This window comes from Copadichromis virginalis, linkage group LG5 (assembly GCF_057382275.1).
Source record: "Copadichromis virginalis isolate Kocher_CV1m ecotype Utaka linkage group LG5, C_Virginalis_male_GT1.1, whole genome shotgun sequence".
NCBI classification, from domain to species: Eukaryota; Metazoa; Chordata; class Actinopteri; order Cichliformes; family Cichlidae; genus Copadichromis; species Copadichromis virginalis.
Window position 1 is genome coordinate 19,807,760 of NC_140622.1, and position 16,630 is coordinate 19,824,389.

Sequence of the window (16,630 nt, forward strand, 5' to 3'; positions counted from 1 at the left end):
GAAAAAGAGGAACACATGAGTGAACGACTTTTTTTGCATATTGCATATTGTTATATTTTCGTAAATGGTACGTACATTTATGCATATATGATACAGCAGCCTTCACGTGATATGCCAGACTTTTAACCTGCATGTTTTTTGTTTTGTTTTTTGTGGATTTCAGTATTTCAGACCACTTACTAGCATTAGTAAGATGTGCGTCGTTGTCCCATTAAAACATACCAGCTTCACATTTAGTTTGGTGGGATCTGCGCTACAGTAAGTAAATAAAGTTTATTAATTAAACGTTTTTCACAGACAGAAAGCTAACATACGCACAATAAACAGGAGAAGCACCAATGAACTTTAAACAAGATAAATAATGTTAGTATAAATTATTGTGTAGGTTGAGTTATTTGTCATATTAAGATTATGCAGTCGTTTTAGACGGAATTGAACCTTTTGCTGTACACAGTAGTCGCACAACCGGAAACTGCTGGAAAGAACACTGTAAAGAAGCTCTGTAGGCTCATAATAGTCTTGGCTTCAACGTGTTGGTAGCAGCAATGCGTCGCAGCTCGTTGCTTACCTCTGCGCTCTGATTGGATGGGGCTGCAGTGATGCTCTCCGCATCCTGCTTTCACACAGCTACAGCAGGAGGGAGGGGAGCTCGAAGCGCGACTGGGAAATCATCTCAACACAGGAGCAAAATAACAGTTTTCTTCGCTTTAGTCCTTTGAGATAGATGTAAACACTTAATATGGCCGCAGAAACAAAGGGAGCTGATGTAGCCCATTCGTGACTGTTCACTCAAAACGTCCGAAAACAGCGCAAAGCGGCTCAGTGAAAGTCTTACTTTACACTCCGTGAAGGTAAAGCAGGATAACCAGGAGACCATGAGCGCGCAAGTCAACGACCCCGAGAGTATACTGTGCTACCAGGTAAAGTGGTTTTTTACTGTGTGCTGCATTGCTTTGACACTGTGGGCTGGCACTGAGCAGGGTGCACACAACCTCGGACAATTGTAGTCCCATGCTTCGAGATTCTCTCAAACTCAAAGATTGAGAGCACTCCGGAAGGTTTATAATATTATTTTTATTTCGTTATTCTACCTAAACATTTTAATGGTTAAGAGACCTCAGTAAAACATTTTGTATGATGTTAAGGTGTGTTTCCTGCCCTACAGGATGATGCTGTAATCGGGGGATGTTGTTGATGTTGTTCTGAGTTGCGAACACGTGCACTGATTCCGGAGAGCATTGAAATGCGCAGAGGGGTCGTAGCTCCTGGGACTAACGCACAAGAATACATGAAGGATTGCGTTCTGGAAATGCCGTGGACACGGTGCTGTGAGAGTGCAGCAGATTATTGATTAGATATTTTCCTCCTGTCCAACACAGCGCTCATTAAAAACTGCTGGTCCGAACGACGCGTGTGCACGAGGCAGAATAAAAGGAAGAGATGTGTGGTGGATTTTCTGCTGACTTTTAGTTGAACGGCGTGTTATTTCTGCTTAGTTACCCTCAAATGACCTTGACGCCATTCTCACATGGTGTTCTATAAAGAGGAGGGTCTGTTTCCATACAGGCAGAAGGGGGACAGCTTGTGGGAAAGCTGTGGTTTGAAGGGGAAATTGTCTTGATCCAGTGTCCTGCTGATGTGCATGTGTCATGTCCTCTAACAGAATCTCAGTAGCAGTATGGATAAGAAAGCCAGTGAGCACACCAGGCTTCATTCAAACTGACAATCATTAACATTTGAACAGACTGATTATAACCACCCTGGCATGCAGTTGGGCAGCTTAATGGACTTGATGCAACCTGCCCTAACAGTCATGTCACCCTTTTGATTCATAGCATCCTGTCTGGGCCAGAGACAGATGGAGTAAGACCAGAGGTGAGCTGGGAAGTCTCTGACATGATTAGCCAGCTTTCAGTAAGGGAGAGGAAATGGCCAGAAGCTCTTCAAATATTAGCGTTATCTAAGCTTGTGTTAAAATCTGTATAATTGTCTCTCCACCATGTCTGTGATGTGTTGTGGACCTTTGCATTTCATACCACCTGCAACCTGTTGATTTCTCACACGGTGCTGCTGATGGGGCTCAGGTGGTGGGAAAAGAGAGGTAATTTCTTTTAGGAAAATGCAAAATGTAAAAATGGATAACAGCAGTAAGGCTGGGAATAGAACAGTTTCACTTAGATATATCTGCACGATTCAAAGATACGTTGATGAAGGGTTAATTATTACATTATTAATAATAACAATTAATGTAATAATTAATAAGTATTAATGTTTCCTTGCCATAAAAGGCGAATAATGTCAGCTTCCACGTTTAATCTATGATACTGCATTATATATATATAAATATTTTTTAGAGGTTTGTTAATTTTTTTTTAAATATTTGGTTTAGATACAAAGTAACTACATATACAACTACTGGAAAAAGTACAAATCAGTTGAAGCTGAAGTGCAACCGTGGAAGAATATGGATATAGGACTGGACAAACAGATGTTGTTGTATCAAGCAAATTGTCAGTTTTATATATGTGTCTTTCTCCAAGTACTAAACAGGCGAGGTAATGTCACGCTTGGGAAATAATTATTGTGTAAATGTTATCAGATACTCTTTACTGATTGCATAAATTGACTTTTTAGTCCATTCGCCCCATGCAGCCAAATTTGATCTCACAACTAGCACAACCTTTGCATAGAACAAAGAGCAACTTGAACTTAATTAATAAACTACTATGTTTTAAGAAAAATAAGTGAAATTTCACAAAATGTCCACATTCAGCCAGTGTGCTGCCATTGCAAAGAACTCTAAGGTCCAAAATGAGTGAAATGCATCATGACAGCTACTCCGGTTAACTGTCACCGGGATGTTGGTCAAAAGCTTCTAATTGTCTTTTTCAACAAAAGATTGTAAAGCTGACAATGACTCAGACCTCCATCTTTGCAAAGCCCTTTGAGGACTGGATTAAATCTTCTGGCAGGGTGGTTTTGGTCCATGGGCTGTATTTTGGACACCCTTAGTTTAACCACTGATAAAGTTTAGTCTTACTGTTACAAACTTGAGTGCTTCATTTTAGTAGGCACAGTGTAATTTTTTTTAGTGCCATTCATGCACTGCGTTTGCAGTACCTGCAATAAAGGAAAGTATTGTATTGATTGAGACGACTTAATTTTCCCTCACTACTTTCATTTATCTAACAGAAATGTAAATCAATAAATCCAAATACCAGCAAAAACAAGCCTACAGACACAGTCAAAACAAACTGCAATGACTTCCAGATCTCTAACTAAACCAACTAAACAGGTATTCATTTTCAAATGTTCACAGTATCACTCCCAGGCCTGCTACTATAAGTGATTTTCAGTTACAGTTAATAAGTTAGTGCTCTCCACATCGTGCATTTGTCTGCATTTTAAGCCCATCAAGCACAAAACTGTCACAGTTCCCAGTTTAGTCGCTTTACGGCAACTATTTGGCATCGGCCCCAAAGTTTCATTTTAATTAGTTAAGTGGTATAGAATCCATTTAGTGACCGTGATCAATAAGCCCCCATCTAATGAATAAGCCCCCATCTAATGAATGAATGTGTACTTTAAAGAGCAACATTCTAGTTTCCAAAAGTCTCCACGTTATGTGAAAACTGTACTAAAACTCTCATTTTTAAGGCGCTCAATACATTATTATAGTAATGAGGCATGACCAGCACGTCCAATTATTGGCAGCCATTTAGTTTGAAAGAGCGTGTATAATCACAGATATGTGAAAAACTCTTCAAAAATTAGGAAATGGTGTAGAAGAGTCTTTGGGAATCATTTGGTCCCCTGGACTTTGGCACTAGTATTTATTTATTTATTTTCAATTTTCAGATGACTGAGAATTAGTTAAAAACGCAAAACTCAGTGCTCAGCCCGCTTTAGTGTTTGCTTTTGATTATTTAACCTTATTGTGTACTATATTGTAGAAGGTGTGATTTTTAATTGCAGTATATATTACAGTCTTTTACCCACACAGCCATTTGAGCTGGCAGTAATCTTTCTAGAAGGAAAATAATTAGAGAGAGAGCTACAGGGAGGCTGAATTCAACATGTGGCATTGAATAAGGTGTGTATGAGTCATGCTACTCGTGGGCTGATACAGTCAAAACAGCCGTCCCTCTCATCCTACCTCCCCCAGCTATCTCTTTTCCTCTTTCACTCTTTCACCATTACCTCTTCCTCTCCACCATTCATGTTCATCCCCTTCTCTTAGTGAAGCGCTGTCACATGCGTCTGCACCAGATCTGTAATGTCACCGTGCTATGGACACATTTAAATAACCTGGGGCTATGGCGCCAAGTGCCAATCCAGGCTCTCAGAAACAAAGCTCAGTCTGGAAGTGACAGACCCAGTTGTCTGAGTCAGGGCGTATATCCCTGCTGTCAATTCAGAGTGCTTGTGTGTGGGGAATAGCGCAGAGGGGTCAGCATTGAAAAGGGAGGTGGGGTGTTGTTGGAGTTTGAAGATAAAAATAGGAGACGCCAGAGAAACACAGTTAAGGAGGAGAAGGGAAATTTTGTCTCAAAAGATTTGCTGAAAAACTTTTGTTACAGAGCGTGAAATCAATGTTATGATTGGTCAAGTCAGGAATGAAATCTCAAAAGACTTGAAAGTTCAGGCTTATTTTTGCAACAATTTTTTTGCTCATACGCGCATCATTTTCCTGCCTCTTGTGTTTTCAAAGCTCTCCATCAAGAGCTCAAAGTCTTTACAGTAGCCAGCGAGCTCTGACTCCACTCACAGCTCCTTTGTAGTCCCGTTGGAGTCAGAGAGCATTTTAGTGCCAAGCATCGATTGCCCCGCTCAGCTAGGACACGGGGATTCAAATCATTGCTGCTCTACTTGTTCGGGACGATAAGCAGTTCAATATGTTGTTTTGTTTTTTATCCTCTTTGATGCTTTGACACCTTGTCAAATAATACTTATCTTAAAGATGACGTCCTGCATCACAGGCAGGTTTTATCAGCAGTCTAAGTAGGACATTCAACCCTGCTCTGGGAATCTGACATGTTTCTGGGACAGCCTGCTCGGCGTTTTCAGAGGTATCAAACTCACATTTCATTTTCATACTGAGACACTAGACTGAGGTGTTTAAAGTCATCAGCAGGTAGATCTTTGAAATTGGCTAAGTGTAATACATAGAATCATTTGTTTCCATTCTAACAGTTTGTCATTTACTAGGTGAACAAAAATATTATTTCATACCCTTTTAATATTTAAAAAATTCAAAGGGCATAAAACATCAGATTAATTCCCTGGAAAAGGCGCTTCTTAACATTACTGTCTCTTCACTGCACATCAACAAAAAGCTTCAGTAAAGTTAAAAAGACCATCCTTTAAAAAAGTCGCATTACTTTGGGAAAATCTGGAGGGCAAATACCTCTGATGTCCCAAGAAAGCAAAACATAGCTAGAGTTTATTTACAAAAATACAGTGCAGTTAAGTTCTGATCTTTTCCAGCTTTGAATTCACATGATATTTGAATTAACACTATCACGTCTTTTTAGTCACAAAGCAGCTTCGGTGAGGGTCGACTGTTTCCGCCGAGATGCTGGTAAAGGACAGAACCTCAAGGACAGGCAGCCATTTTGGCAGTGAACTGATCCTGTGGTACAGTCGTGCTAATCTGTTGGGGAAATTATTGAGCCATAATCCCACCTCAGTACGGTGGCAGATGTTGAGCTTGAGGAAAAGAGTAAAGAAAGAGGTCCGGTTGCCAGGATATAAAAACAGGCAGAATCACACAAATGACTTGCTCTGTCAGTGGAAAATTACGCACACGTGCGTGCTTTGAGGGTCACAGATGTGCTCCCACAGAGGGAACAAACAAAACTTTGAGTTCCATGTGAGCCTTTAATTAGCTGAAGCATGTAACGTGACACAGGAGAGGTGAGTTGTGAATGACAGGGAACCATTAACCTGTTAAAAACACACACACTTGCATGAATTTGCCATTAAGGAAGTGCTGTTAGTCAACTGTGACCTAGATGACTGCGGGCTGTGAGTCACGAGCATAGACTGAGGAGAAAGAACATCATAATCATGGAACAGATACATGGTTGTGTAATCTGATCTCGCCCACAGTGGCGACCTTTTATTTCTTTCATGTTGCATCTTTTCCTCTGTATAATGCAGCTTCACTCAGTCTGTAGTTGTAGTTATTGTTTTAGAGTTTAGATGTCTCAGTCTGTGTGTGTGTGTGTGTGTGTGTGTGTGTGTGTGTAAATGGAAACAAACTAATTGATCTGATCTGATGGCCTGTCTGGGACAAAGAGCCTTTAGAGTCGTCCCTCTTTTGGAGTGTGTCTATATGTTTAGTAAAGCTGCAGTTCTAATGGAGCTGACTGCCTGCAGCCTGAGCCCAAACCTATAAACTGCATGAAACAACCAACACCTGCACAGCTGCAAAGATTACTGGGGCATTGTGTGTGAGAGAAAATCACAGCTACATGTGAATGCACACAGAGCTTTGAACAGTAGATTTGAATGACCTGGTTTGTATAGATGATATATCTTCCACATGTTCTTCTCGCTCTTATAAATGCAAACCCTAATTAAAAAATCATAAACAAAACTCTGTTTAAAATGTAAATAAAACAGAATGCAATGAACAGCAACATGTCCCAAGAAGTTAGGTCGACCAGTTATAGTTGGCCCAACAGCTGGTCTTTTCAGACATTCCCAGATGTTTACAGACTTAATGGAAGAGGGAATGCTGCACAGTGCTAAACATGGCCCAAAGTGTGTCCCAACTTTTATGTGATGCTACCAGTAAATTGAAAGTGGGCTTCCCAGTTCTTTTGTACATACAGTACAGTACTTCTGTTTGTAACGATCCAGTGTTTTCACTTTGGAGACTCAGTTTCTGTTTGACATTTTCTGTTTGACTTTGTTCTAGTCTTCAATTTGAATATTACCTTTGCTCAGATAAGATTTTTATTCTGATTTAGTATTCCTAGTTTTCTTTGTTAGTTATTCTCAGGTTTTTCCTCTCCTCCTATCATCTGTGTGCCTAGTCTGTGTATCTGTTAGGTCTCCCCTAAGGGAGAGGCCAGCCACCCTTCAGAGGAAGCTCATTTCCACTACTTGTATCTTCAATCTAGTCCTTTCGGTCAATACCCAAATATCATGACCACAGGTAAGGTTAGGGATGTAGATGAACCTGTAAAGGGTCTGTTAATTCGAGAGCTTCACTTTTATGCTCATCTGTCTTCACCACTACGAACCGGTGCTGCTTCCGCATCACTGCATCTCCCCTCTCCCCTCACTCATTAACAAGACCCTGAGATACATAAACTCCTCCACTTAGGGCAGAAAGTCGTCCTTGACCCTGAGCGGGCACTCCACCCTTTTCCGGCTGAGGACCATGGCAGACTTGGAGGTGCTGATTCTCATCCCCGCTGCTTCACACTCGGCTGCGAACCGCTCCAATGCAAACTGCAGTTTTACTGATCAAGACAGTGTTCTGAAGCAAAAGTTGCATTACTATAAAATAAACCAACAAACCAACTGATGCAGCCTCTGCCCCTGTTTGTAAGTCCAGTTATCAGGAATAAAGACATAAATCTTTAAAAACAGATCACCAGTATCTACTTTTATTTTTTAAGATATATAAATCTAAAATAGCTAACTCTAGTTCAAAGAAAACAAAGAGGAACAGGATTAGAAGTGAACACAGTGACAGCTCAGGTTGAGAGAGGCAAGGCTGAGATGGTTTGGTCATGTTTTGAGAAATTACAGTGAATACGCTGGACAAAGGATGTTGAATATGGAAGACCAGATAGAAGTCTCATGGGTGTAGTGAAGGAGGACATGCAGTGGGTTGGTGTGACAGAGGAGGATGTTAGGGATAGAGGTAGATAATCCACTGTGGAGACCACCTAAGGAAGCAACCAAAAGGATAAAAAGTAGACATTACTCTGGAGTAAATAGTTTATTAGTCAAGTGTTATTTTCATGGCTCTGTAGTGTAGTGGTTTACACATTTGCTCAACAAGTGAAAGAGCCCCAGTTTGATTCTGGGATGAGACACAAATCCCTTTGGAAGTGCATCCGGTGTAAAAAAAAAAAAAAAGTAGTAACCAAAACATGTGGAGCTGCTCACAGTGGTGACCCTCTGTGAATAAGCTGACAGCGTTTTAGTCCTATTTTCATCAGCAGATGTATTGTTGTATGGCTGTCCTGCCTCAGAAGCATCTGTAGAATTAAATGAAACTTCGATGCACTTAACTGCTACATGTAGCCCACATACACCTTGAGTCCCATTCGGTCTTTGGCCAAAGCCTGACTACCTAATTAGGTACCCTTAATCTTTGAAATAACAGAATTGGCTTGGGAATATGAAGTGCTCAGTCACCGAAGAAGAAAAAAGAAATCCCAAAGCGCTGATATGGTAGAGAGGATGTGAAAGGAGGCAAGAAGGCAGCACCAGGCCACCCATTGTGTTTCTTTTAAGCTCATTTGAAAGAGGCTGTTATAAAACATAACCGAAGTGTGTTGTGGATTTGAATTTTTGCTTATAATAGAGTAAGACATTCATCTGTCTGAACTGCATGTTAATTACTTTTTCCTTATCAGAATCTTATGTTAATATGCTTAGCTGTTCCATTTTTAGCAGCATGGAGAGGCTAAAGAAAGTGGGAGATTAAATACTGCTTTGGGACTTCAAGTTACAGACACACTTACAGCACTGTCTTGCTTTTAAATCACATTTCATAAGTGCAGCCAGAAACCATTGAGTTCTTGCAATAAAACATGCGTGGGGTTTTATCAGTTAAACCCTGTGAGAAATAAAAAGCTCTTGCTCCATAACACACAGTGATACACACAGGGTACTGGAGTGCAATAGATGTTTTGTGTCCTGACAGGCTTTATGTATCAGGATATGTTTCTCCAACTGTGGTCATAATTTTATACTATGGGTTTTTTTTCGTCCTTTGTTCAGATTCGACATTTTGTGCAAGCAAAAGGCCATCTCTCTGAAGTGCTCCTTTCATCAGGGCAATGATTTTAGGCGTGCCATCAAATCCACCTAGGGATGGTTCTAAAAAGAATAAATTGAGGGACTGCCCCAGTGAAAGCCAAAGTTTGGAACCCCGTTGAATTTCTGTTGGGAGACTTGAAATGGGCCGCACATGCAAGAAAACCCTGAAACAATTTGCAGTTGAGGGAGTTTCTGGAATTTTAGCAAGTCATCATTCAGATATATTTTCAAATAGATGATTGAAAGAGCTAATCGTCCATATGTATTGTGTTCATATGAATACTTTGTAGCATTGTCCAGGTTCTTGCTCTTATGTGTATGTCTGACAAATGTGAGTCAGTGGCTCTGCTGTAGACCAAGCTAATATTACAATCCAAAAGCCCTTCGGGAAGACATATTGCAACTATTGTTGCTGCTGTGGTCATTATGCAGCAATCCCAGCCACAGCAAAACATTGCTGACAGAGACACTGCAAGTCTTCAGTGTTTCCCCTTTAGTTTTTCCCCTAAAAGGCAACGCAATGAATGGATTATCCAGATACTCTCAGCCATCATTCAGTATATGGTATGACAATTGTGTATTCCTCATGCACACCTGTTGAGACAAATGCTCTCAAAACAGCTTTGCTCTAAATTAGATTATCAGATGTTTTTAAAGCTATTGATTAAAAATCTGTATTTTTTGTTCTACAGAATTCTGCATCCACCCACATGCAATCACAGTAGCATTGCCAGTATGTAAACACAATGCATACAGAGTTGGCAAAAGCATGCATAGTGTAGAAAGCAGATTATATATATCAGTGTCTGCATGTGTGTTTGTATTGTGCTGCTGGTAGGGATTTATGGCATCATGCATCCCTTCATCGATTTACATTTATTTATAGACTGGTGCAGTGCCCACTGTCACAGGCATATTGACGTCAGCAAAAGTAGACGTCACAGTGAGTGGAAGTTTTATTTCTGAGCTATGTTATCTGAACTACTGAAATAATAAATCATCACAGAGGAGTGTGACCACATCTGTGAGGTTGTTACCCCAGACATCGCTTAATTATAGGAAGATGACCCCAAATTGATCTAAATAACTTCAAACTTAACAAGGACAATATGTGATTGAAGTGCAGATGTTCATCGTTATTTCAAGGGGTTTACAAATGTTTAGCATTATATATTTATATATATATATCCCTATTTTTAAAGGTTCAAAAATAATTGGCCCGCTGACAAACAAGAAGTTTCATGAGCAGGTGAGACCTGTTCCCTTGTTATTTCATGACAAATGCATCCATCCATCCATTTTCTGCTACTTATCTAGGTAAAGGTTGTGGTGGCAACCACATCCCAAGCCAACTGAGAGATATAATCTCTCCAGCATGTCCTGAGTCTGCCCAGGGCCGTCTCCTGATAAGATGAGCCCAGATGTGGAGGAAGTAGCAGTTCTACTCTGAGTCCCTCACGAATGGCCTAACTCCTCACCCTGACAAAGGAGACAGACATAATTTCTGAAGTTGATTCAACTTGTTGACTGTCATTTTAAATATGAGGACCAAAGAGAAGTCAGTGCAAGTGAGGAAGGCCATCATTAGGCTGAAAAACCAAGGGTAGATATATTAAAGTTCACAATCAAGTGTTTTCTTCATGAATGGGCACAAAGCATTTACAACAGCACTCAAGAAGAGGAAGGTCACATTAGACTTTGCTAAAATATCTAAAAGAGCACTCACAGTTCTGACAAAAAAACAACCTTTGGATGAATCTGAGACGAACTTGTACCAGAATGATGGGAAAAGAAACATATGGAGAATGAGAAAAACAGGTAATGATCCAAAGCATATCATATGATCTTCAAACACGATGAAGGCAATATTATAGCAGGGGAATGTCTGGCTGCCAGATGGGACTGTCACAAGTCGCAGCATGAATTCTGAAGTGTACAGAGCTATACTCGCTAAAGCATTCAGCTTAATTCTGCCGTAGTGATCAAACGGTGCTTCACAGGAAATACCCAAAACCATATTGCAAAAGCAACTCCAGAATTTCTCAAGGCAAAAAAGGGGTTAAAATCAGTCACCTGATTTCAGCCAGGTAGGGCAGCTTTTCAGTTACTGAAACCCACAAACAAGCAACAACTGACGATAAGAGCTGTAAACATCTGACAGAGCACATGAAGGAAAGAAACAGCATTTGGTGATATCCATGGGTTGTAGACTTTAGATAGACACTGACTGCAAAGTTTCATCCAAGTAATAAAATAATCTTTACATTTAAAATCCTGTTAGTTTGTTAATTTGAGCCTCTGAAAATGGGAGATTATGTATAAAAATGTCTGATTCTGTTAATGAAACATTTGTGGAAAACCCCTTTACACAAAGTATGCAATTCAATCACATCTTGATTGTTTAATTTAAAATCTACGTGGTGGTGTACAGAGGCAAAACTACAACAACTGTCAATGTATTTTACTGGTAATAGCTCCAACCAACAACATACTATAATAGTTAGGTCCATATATATTTGGACACTTACAAATGTTTTGTTTTTTTTACCGGTTTACTGAAACATATCCCAATTATAGTTATATAATGGATAGACATGATGAGTAGACTGTCAGCTTTCACTTAATCCACATTCAAATTGAATGAAGGATTTAGGATTTTCAGCTCCTTAACATGTGTCGCCCTCTTTTTAAAGGGAACAAAAGTAACTGGACAATTGACTCAGAGGCTATTTAATGGAAAGGTATGGGCAATTCCTTTGTTATGTCATTATCAATTAAAAAGATAAAAGGCCTGGGGTTTATTTGAGGTGTGGTGCTGGCATTTGGAAGACTTTGGTTTAAATAGACAACATGGGGTCAAATGAGCTCCTAAGGAGGTGATCCATGCAAGTGAAACAAGCCATCCACAAGCTGTGAACAGGAAAAAACCCATCTGATAAATTGCTACAATAATAGGAGTGGCCAAATGTACAGTTTGATACACGCCGAGAAAGAAGGAAAGTACTGGTGAGCTCAGCAACACAAAAAGACCTAGTGTTCATGGAAGACAACAGTGGTTTATGATCACAGAATCATTTCACCTTCACAACAGCCAACCAAGTGAACAACACTCACCAGGAGGTAGGCTCCTGTCTAGTCTACCAATTAAGAGAAGACTGCATGAAAGTAAATACATAGAGTTCACTGCAAGGTGCAAGTCATTCATAAACCTCAAGAATATAAAGGGTAGATTGGACTTTGCTAAGATCTAAGATCTTGGAGATTAAAATTCGGACAGAAAGGCCCACAAACAAACAACAACTAAAGCTGCTGCAGTAAAGGCCTGGCAGAGCATTAAAAGTGGGGAAACCCAGAATCTGGTGAACTACATGAATTCAAGACTTCAGGCCCTTTACCTGCAGAGGGTATTTAACCAAGTATTAGAAATGAACATTTTATTTTCAGTTATTTAATTTTTCCAATTACTATTGAGCCCCTGAAATGAAGGGATTATGTGTAAAAATGCTTTAGTTCCTCACATTTTTATGTAATCTTGTTGTTCAGCCCACTGAATTAAATCTGAAAGTCTGCATCTGAGTTGTTTCATTTAAAATTCATTGTGGTAATATATTTGTAAACATCCTGTAAACAGATACAATGGAGCAGTAGAGTTACTCCAAACATTTTGTAACATGTCTTGGAGCAATCTGCCCTTATTATCATAGGTCAGATACACTCACCATGAAAAACACACTGCATGTGAGCTAACTGCACTGTTTCTTAGAACAGCAACATCCTGCAGCAGTCTGCCAACAGATTCATCACCAATGGAAATGGCTCTTTGTTAATTTGATTTGATTTCCCCAGGACAGTAGAGCCTCACTATTTATGGGGTAAAACTGTGGAATAGTTTTACTATAGATCTACAGCAATGCTCAGGAATTAGTAAGTTCATGAAAATACTTCGAAAACTGATTTTGGAAGAATATGATACCGATAAAGATGATCACCCATTGTATGTATAAAAATATCAAATTATATCCAAATTATATCAGTCACGGTAGCCAAGTTTATATAGGTTCTCCTCGTGTATCGTGTGGAGTATGTGATGATGGGAATTAGGTGAATTATGTGGGATCAATAAGATGTTGAGCAGGGGTAGGAATTAATAAGTATGTTCATACTTCTTCCTACTCCTTTTCAGACCAAACATTGTTACATTATGTCAGACGATTTTGTTTTATTTCATTATATATTTTTTGTTTATCTGAACACATACGTGTGTGTGTGTGTATATCTACATATATATTCGTATCTGTAAATGAAAATATATGTAGTGTGTATATATTGTTTTTTGTTTTATATGTCTGAAACAAATAAAGATACAATACAATACAATACAATACTTGCACTCATACTCTTTTTACCTCTGCTGTGTGTGTGTGTGTGTGTGTCTGTGTGCTGCCGAGTGTGCACGCCTGCCTGTCTTCCTGCATGTGTCCATACCAGACATTCTAAGAATAACTTTCAGGAATTTGATGCTTCTTGTGGAAAAACTTCCTTTGCGGTGACAATAGCTTCTCCTTATCAGGAAACTTCTTGACTTAATAACCTTTAAAACTTTCTTTCAGGGCCTAATCTTTAAAGGCTGAAGACGATCAACATTTCCACCGAATCAATATGGCTACTAGAGACAAAGAGCATTGATTACACCAAAAAAAAAAAAAATCAAAGCAGAATCATTATGCTTACATGTGTCTTTTTTATATCTGTGTCCATCAGAGGCCTGATGAGGAGGTGGTGGTAGATCAGGGAGGAACCAGCTCTGTGCTGAACATCCACTATGAGAAGGAAGAACTGGAAAGTGAGTAACTTGCAGATTTGTTGAAAGTTGCCCCCATGTGTAAAATACAGGGTCAGCAAGAATCCATCTGTCACAGTTTTGTTAAGATTTATTTTAGACTGTCTGACTTGTACTGCTGCAAGTATGACTTTCAGCGGTACCAAAAAAAGCATTCTCTGTAGTTGTACATGGACCACGTAGCCTTTTAACAACAGGCCTGATAACCTATAGTCCTGAAGTGCCGCCGAGCAGGACACCCAACATAAAAAAAATCCTCAAGAGGATAAAGATCTGATCCAGTAATCCACGACAAAGAAGGAAAATGTATTGTTTGTCCTGAATCTGATGTTCAGCCAGTGGATGGACTGTCCTCTCCAGCACCCTTGTGCACACCTTCTCGGGAAGGGCCAAGGGACGTGTTCAAGTTAGAACACGTCCCTTGGCCCTCCTCCTTAAAAAGGAGGACCAGCACCAAAGTATGCCAATCCCAGACCACAGTTTCCACCTTTCACATGATCTTGCAGAGGTTGCAGCCAAGACAGCCACACAACATCCAGCTCGTATCCAGCATAAGCACCAAGCTTATGGATATGGACACCAAGTTCTGATTTTACAATGTAAACCAAATTTTACAATATAAAAGAACACTTTCCTGAAACTATCGTTATTGCTTTCCAAAAGCTGAATTTACTCCCACTTTTTAGAAAGACTCAGCAGCCACACAGAAACATGTATGTTTATTTGGGGGGATGTGGGGGTGGTGGGTTGTTATTTTGGTGCATTATCTAAATGAACTTTTATTTCAGTGGTCAACTGAACATAAAAACTCAATATCTAAAAGCTCCAATCTGCTAAAAATTGCTTAAAAGTTTATTTGCTTTTTTGCAACCTGTATATATTGGCTCTACAGTATTAAACTGTATTAAAAAACGTAATTAAACTTAATCAGCTGGATCGCTGTGGCCCACTTTTACCTCTGACCACCCCCTCTCACTGCCTCACACTGAAGGCAACTCCAGAGTGGATTATACTCCAACCACTCACCAGGAGACCGGTTCCAGAACCCAGTCTATATCCTGAGGTGTTCCCAATTATATCTAGCTGTATATCAGTCTCACACACTTGTTTGGGTCCTTTGTCCATAATACAAGTAATCTTATATGTCTCAAGAACCAGTTTCAGCAGAATGGGATCAGACAACCAAAGCCCCCACCTTTGAGCACTTCCTGATCCACATTGCACCAGATCCGTATGGCTAACTATTTAGAGTACACTCCTAACGGGTTGCCAGCCTGTTGCAGGCCCAACTTAGTGAGACAGACATACTCATATCTAATTTAGAATCACCAATTAACCCAACTCGACTAACTGGATGTTCTCGGACTGTAGTAAGAACCCAGAGTTAGCCCACACAGACATGAGAAGAGCAGGCAAACTTCAAGCCCCAGCCAGATGGTAGTTTAAAACCCAGCACTGCTAACATTGTTGCTGTGAGGCAGCAATGCTAACAGTGTAGTGTAGTGGTTAACATATTTGCCCGCCAAGTGGAAAATGAGACCAATGTAGGATCTGGATCTCTGGCTGGAAATGAACCAATAACCTCCTGCTTGCCAAACAAATGTATGAAGTCCTGCACTACGCTATGCTGAGTTGACCAGATGCTGATCAATAACGTGTGTCCATGAGTGCCTGCATGTACGTTCACTCATATTCAAAAATAATAAAATTCATATGTCTTATGCAGAATTATTCTCTCAAAATGTTTAAAATCTATTTGTGTAAGCCTGTTGTTTATTTATTTATTCAAAAAGACTAATATTCAAATAAAGCTCCAGTATATACAGTGTCACATGCAATCAGTCTCTTGGTTATCACACCACGCTGTTTTTGAAATTGAATCCACTAATGATAATTAATGATGGCAACAGTCAAGACTAATATAGGACAGGAAGGGTGTTGTTTTCTCATTTTCCCCGTGGAGTTTAACACCTATGCCTGAGTTTAATGGCTTTCACTTTTATCCTGCATGCTGAGAAATCATAGGACACATTATTCCTTCATGTTTTTCCCCTCTCAGTGTTTGAAGATAATTCTTTTTCCAAGTGCTAAATGCTCTTAATATTGCGGGTAAACTTAAAAATACCTGTAGAGAGTAAACTAATTGCACAAAAACAGGTCACATAGTCTCTAGTCAAATCTTGTAAAATTACTGAAGCTCTCTCAAGATAACCATCAGTTTTAAATTTTGGTTGCAAATCTTCACCACACAGCAATCAATTGACAGCAGGAGCAAAAACCTCTTCATTGTGAGTCCCTTTGGTCTAACGGGAGCTCTCCTTGTTTCATGTTTATTAAATAAATTAACAATAAAAATAGAACTTATGAAGACATCTTGCATCTCGGATTAGCCTATTTGCATAATAACTACTTGTTTTGTCAATTCACTAAACTCCTTACAGTCTTTTCATCAGATAAAATGAAGTTAAACTAAAGTGCATGCCTGTGTGACATTAAAATGCTCGCATGTTTACTTGATAATCAAATATACTTTCTTTTAATTTTTCTTGTCTTTTTTTTTTGCATTGTTTTCAGGTCACAGGACTCTGTTCGTTGGGGTCCGGATGCCCAGGCAGAGCCATCGTCACCACAAAGGTCATGGTTCCCGCCACCGCAAGAGAGACAGAAGGGCAAGCAGCATTGCAGCACAACAAAGCGAGGAGAATGAGACAACCAGTTCTAGTCATGGTAGCGCATACAGAAACAAACATCAGAATTTTTCTTAGGCTACCCCATTACTTA

At 39.7% G+C, this 16,630-nt stretch overlaps 1 protein-coding gene across 1 annotated transcript in view; it reads left to right on the plus strand.

Annotated features, from left to right (window-relative positions):
* Positions 1 to 588: 588 nt before the first annotated feature.
* slc4a8 (solute carrier family 4 member 8) overlaps positions 589 to 16,630 on the plus strand; it is a 34,153-nt gene continuing 18,111 nt past the window's right edge. The window contains exons 1-3 of the mRNA XM_085456515.1: positions 589 to 920; positions 13,771 to 13,852; positions 16,424 to 16,576. Of these exons, the coding sequence (XP_085312641.1) occupies positions 876 to 920; positions 13,771 to 13,852; positions 16,424 to 16,576 (280 nt within the window). The 5' untranslated portion in view covers positions 589 to 875. The remainder of the gene's footprint in view (positions 921 to 13,770; positions 13,853 to 16,423; positions 16,577 to 16,630) is intronic.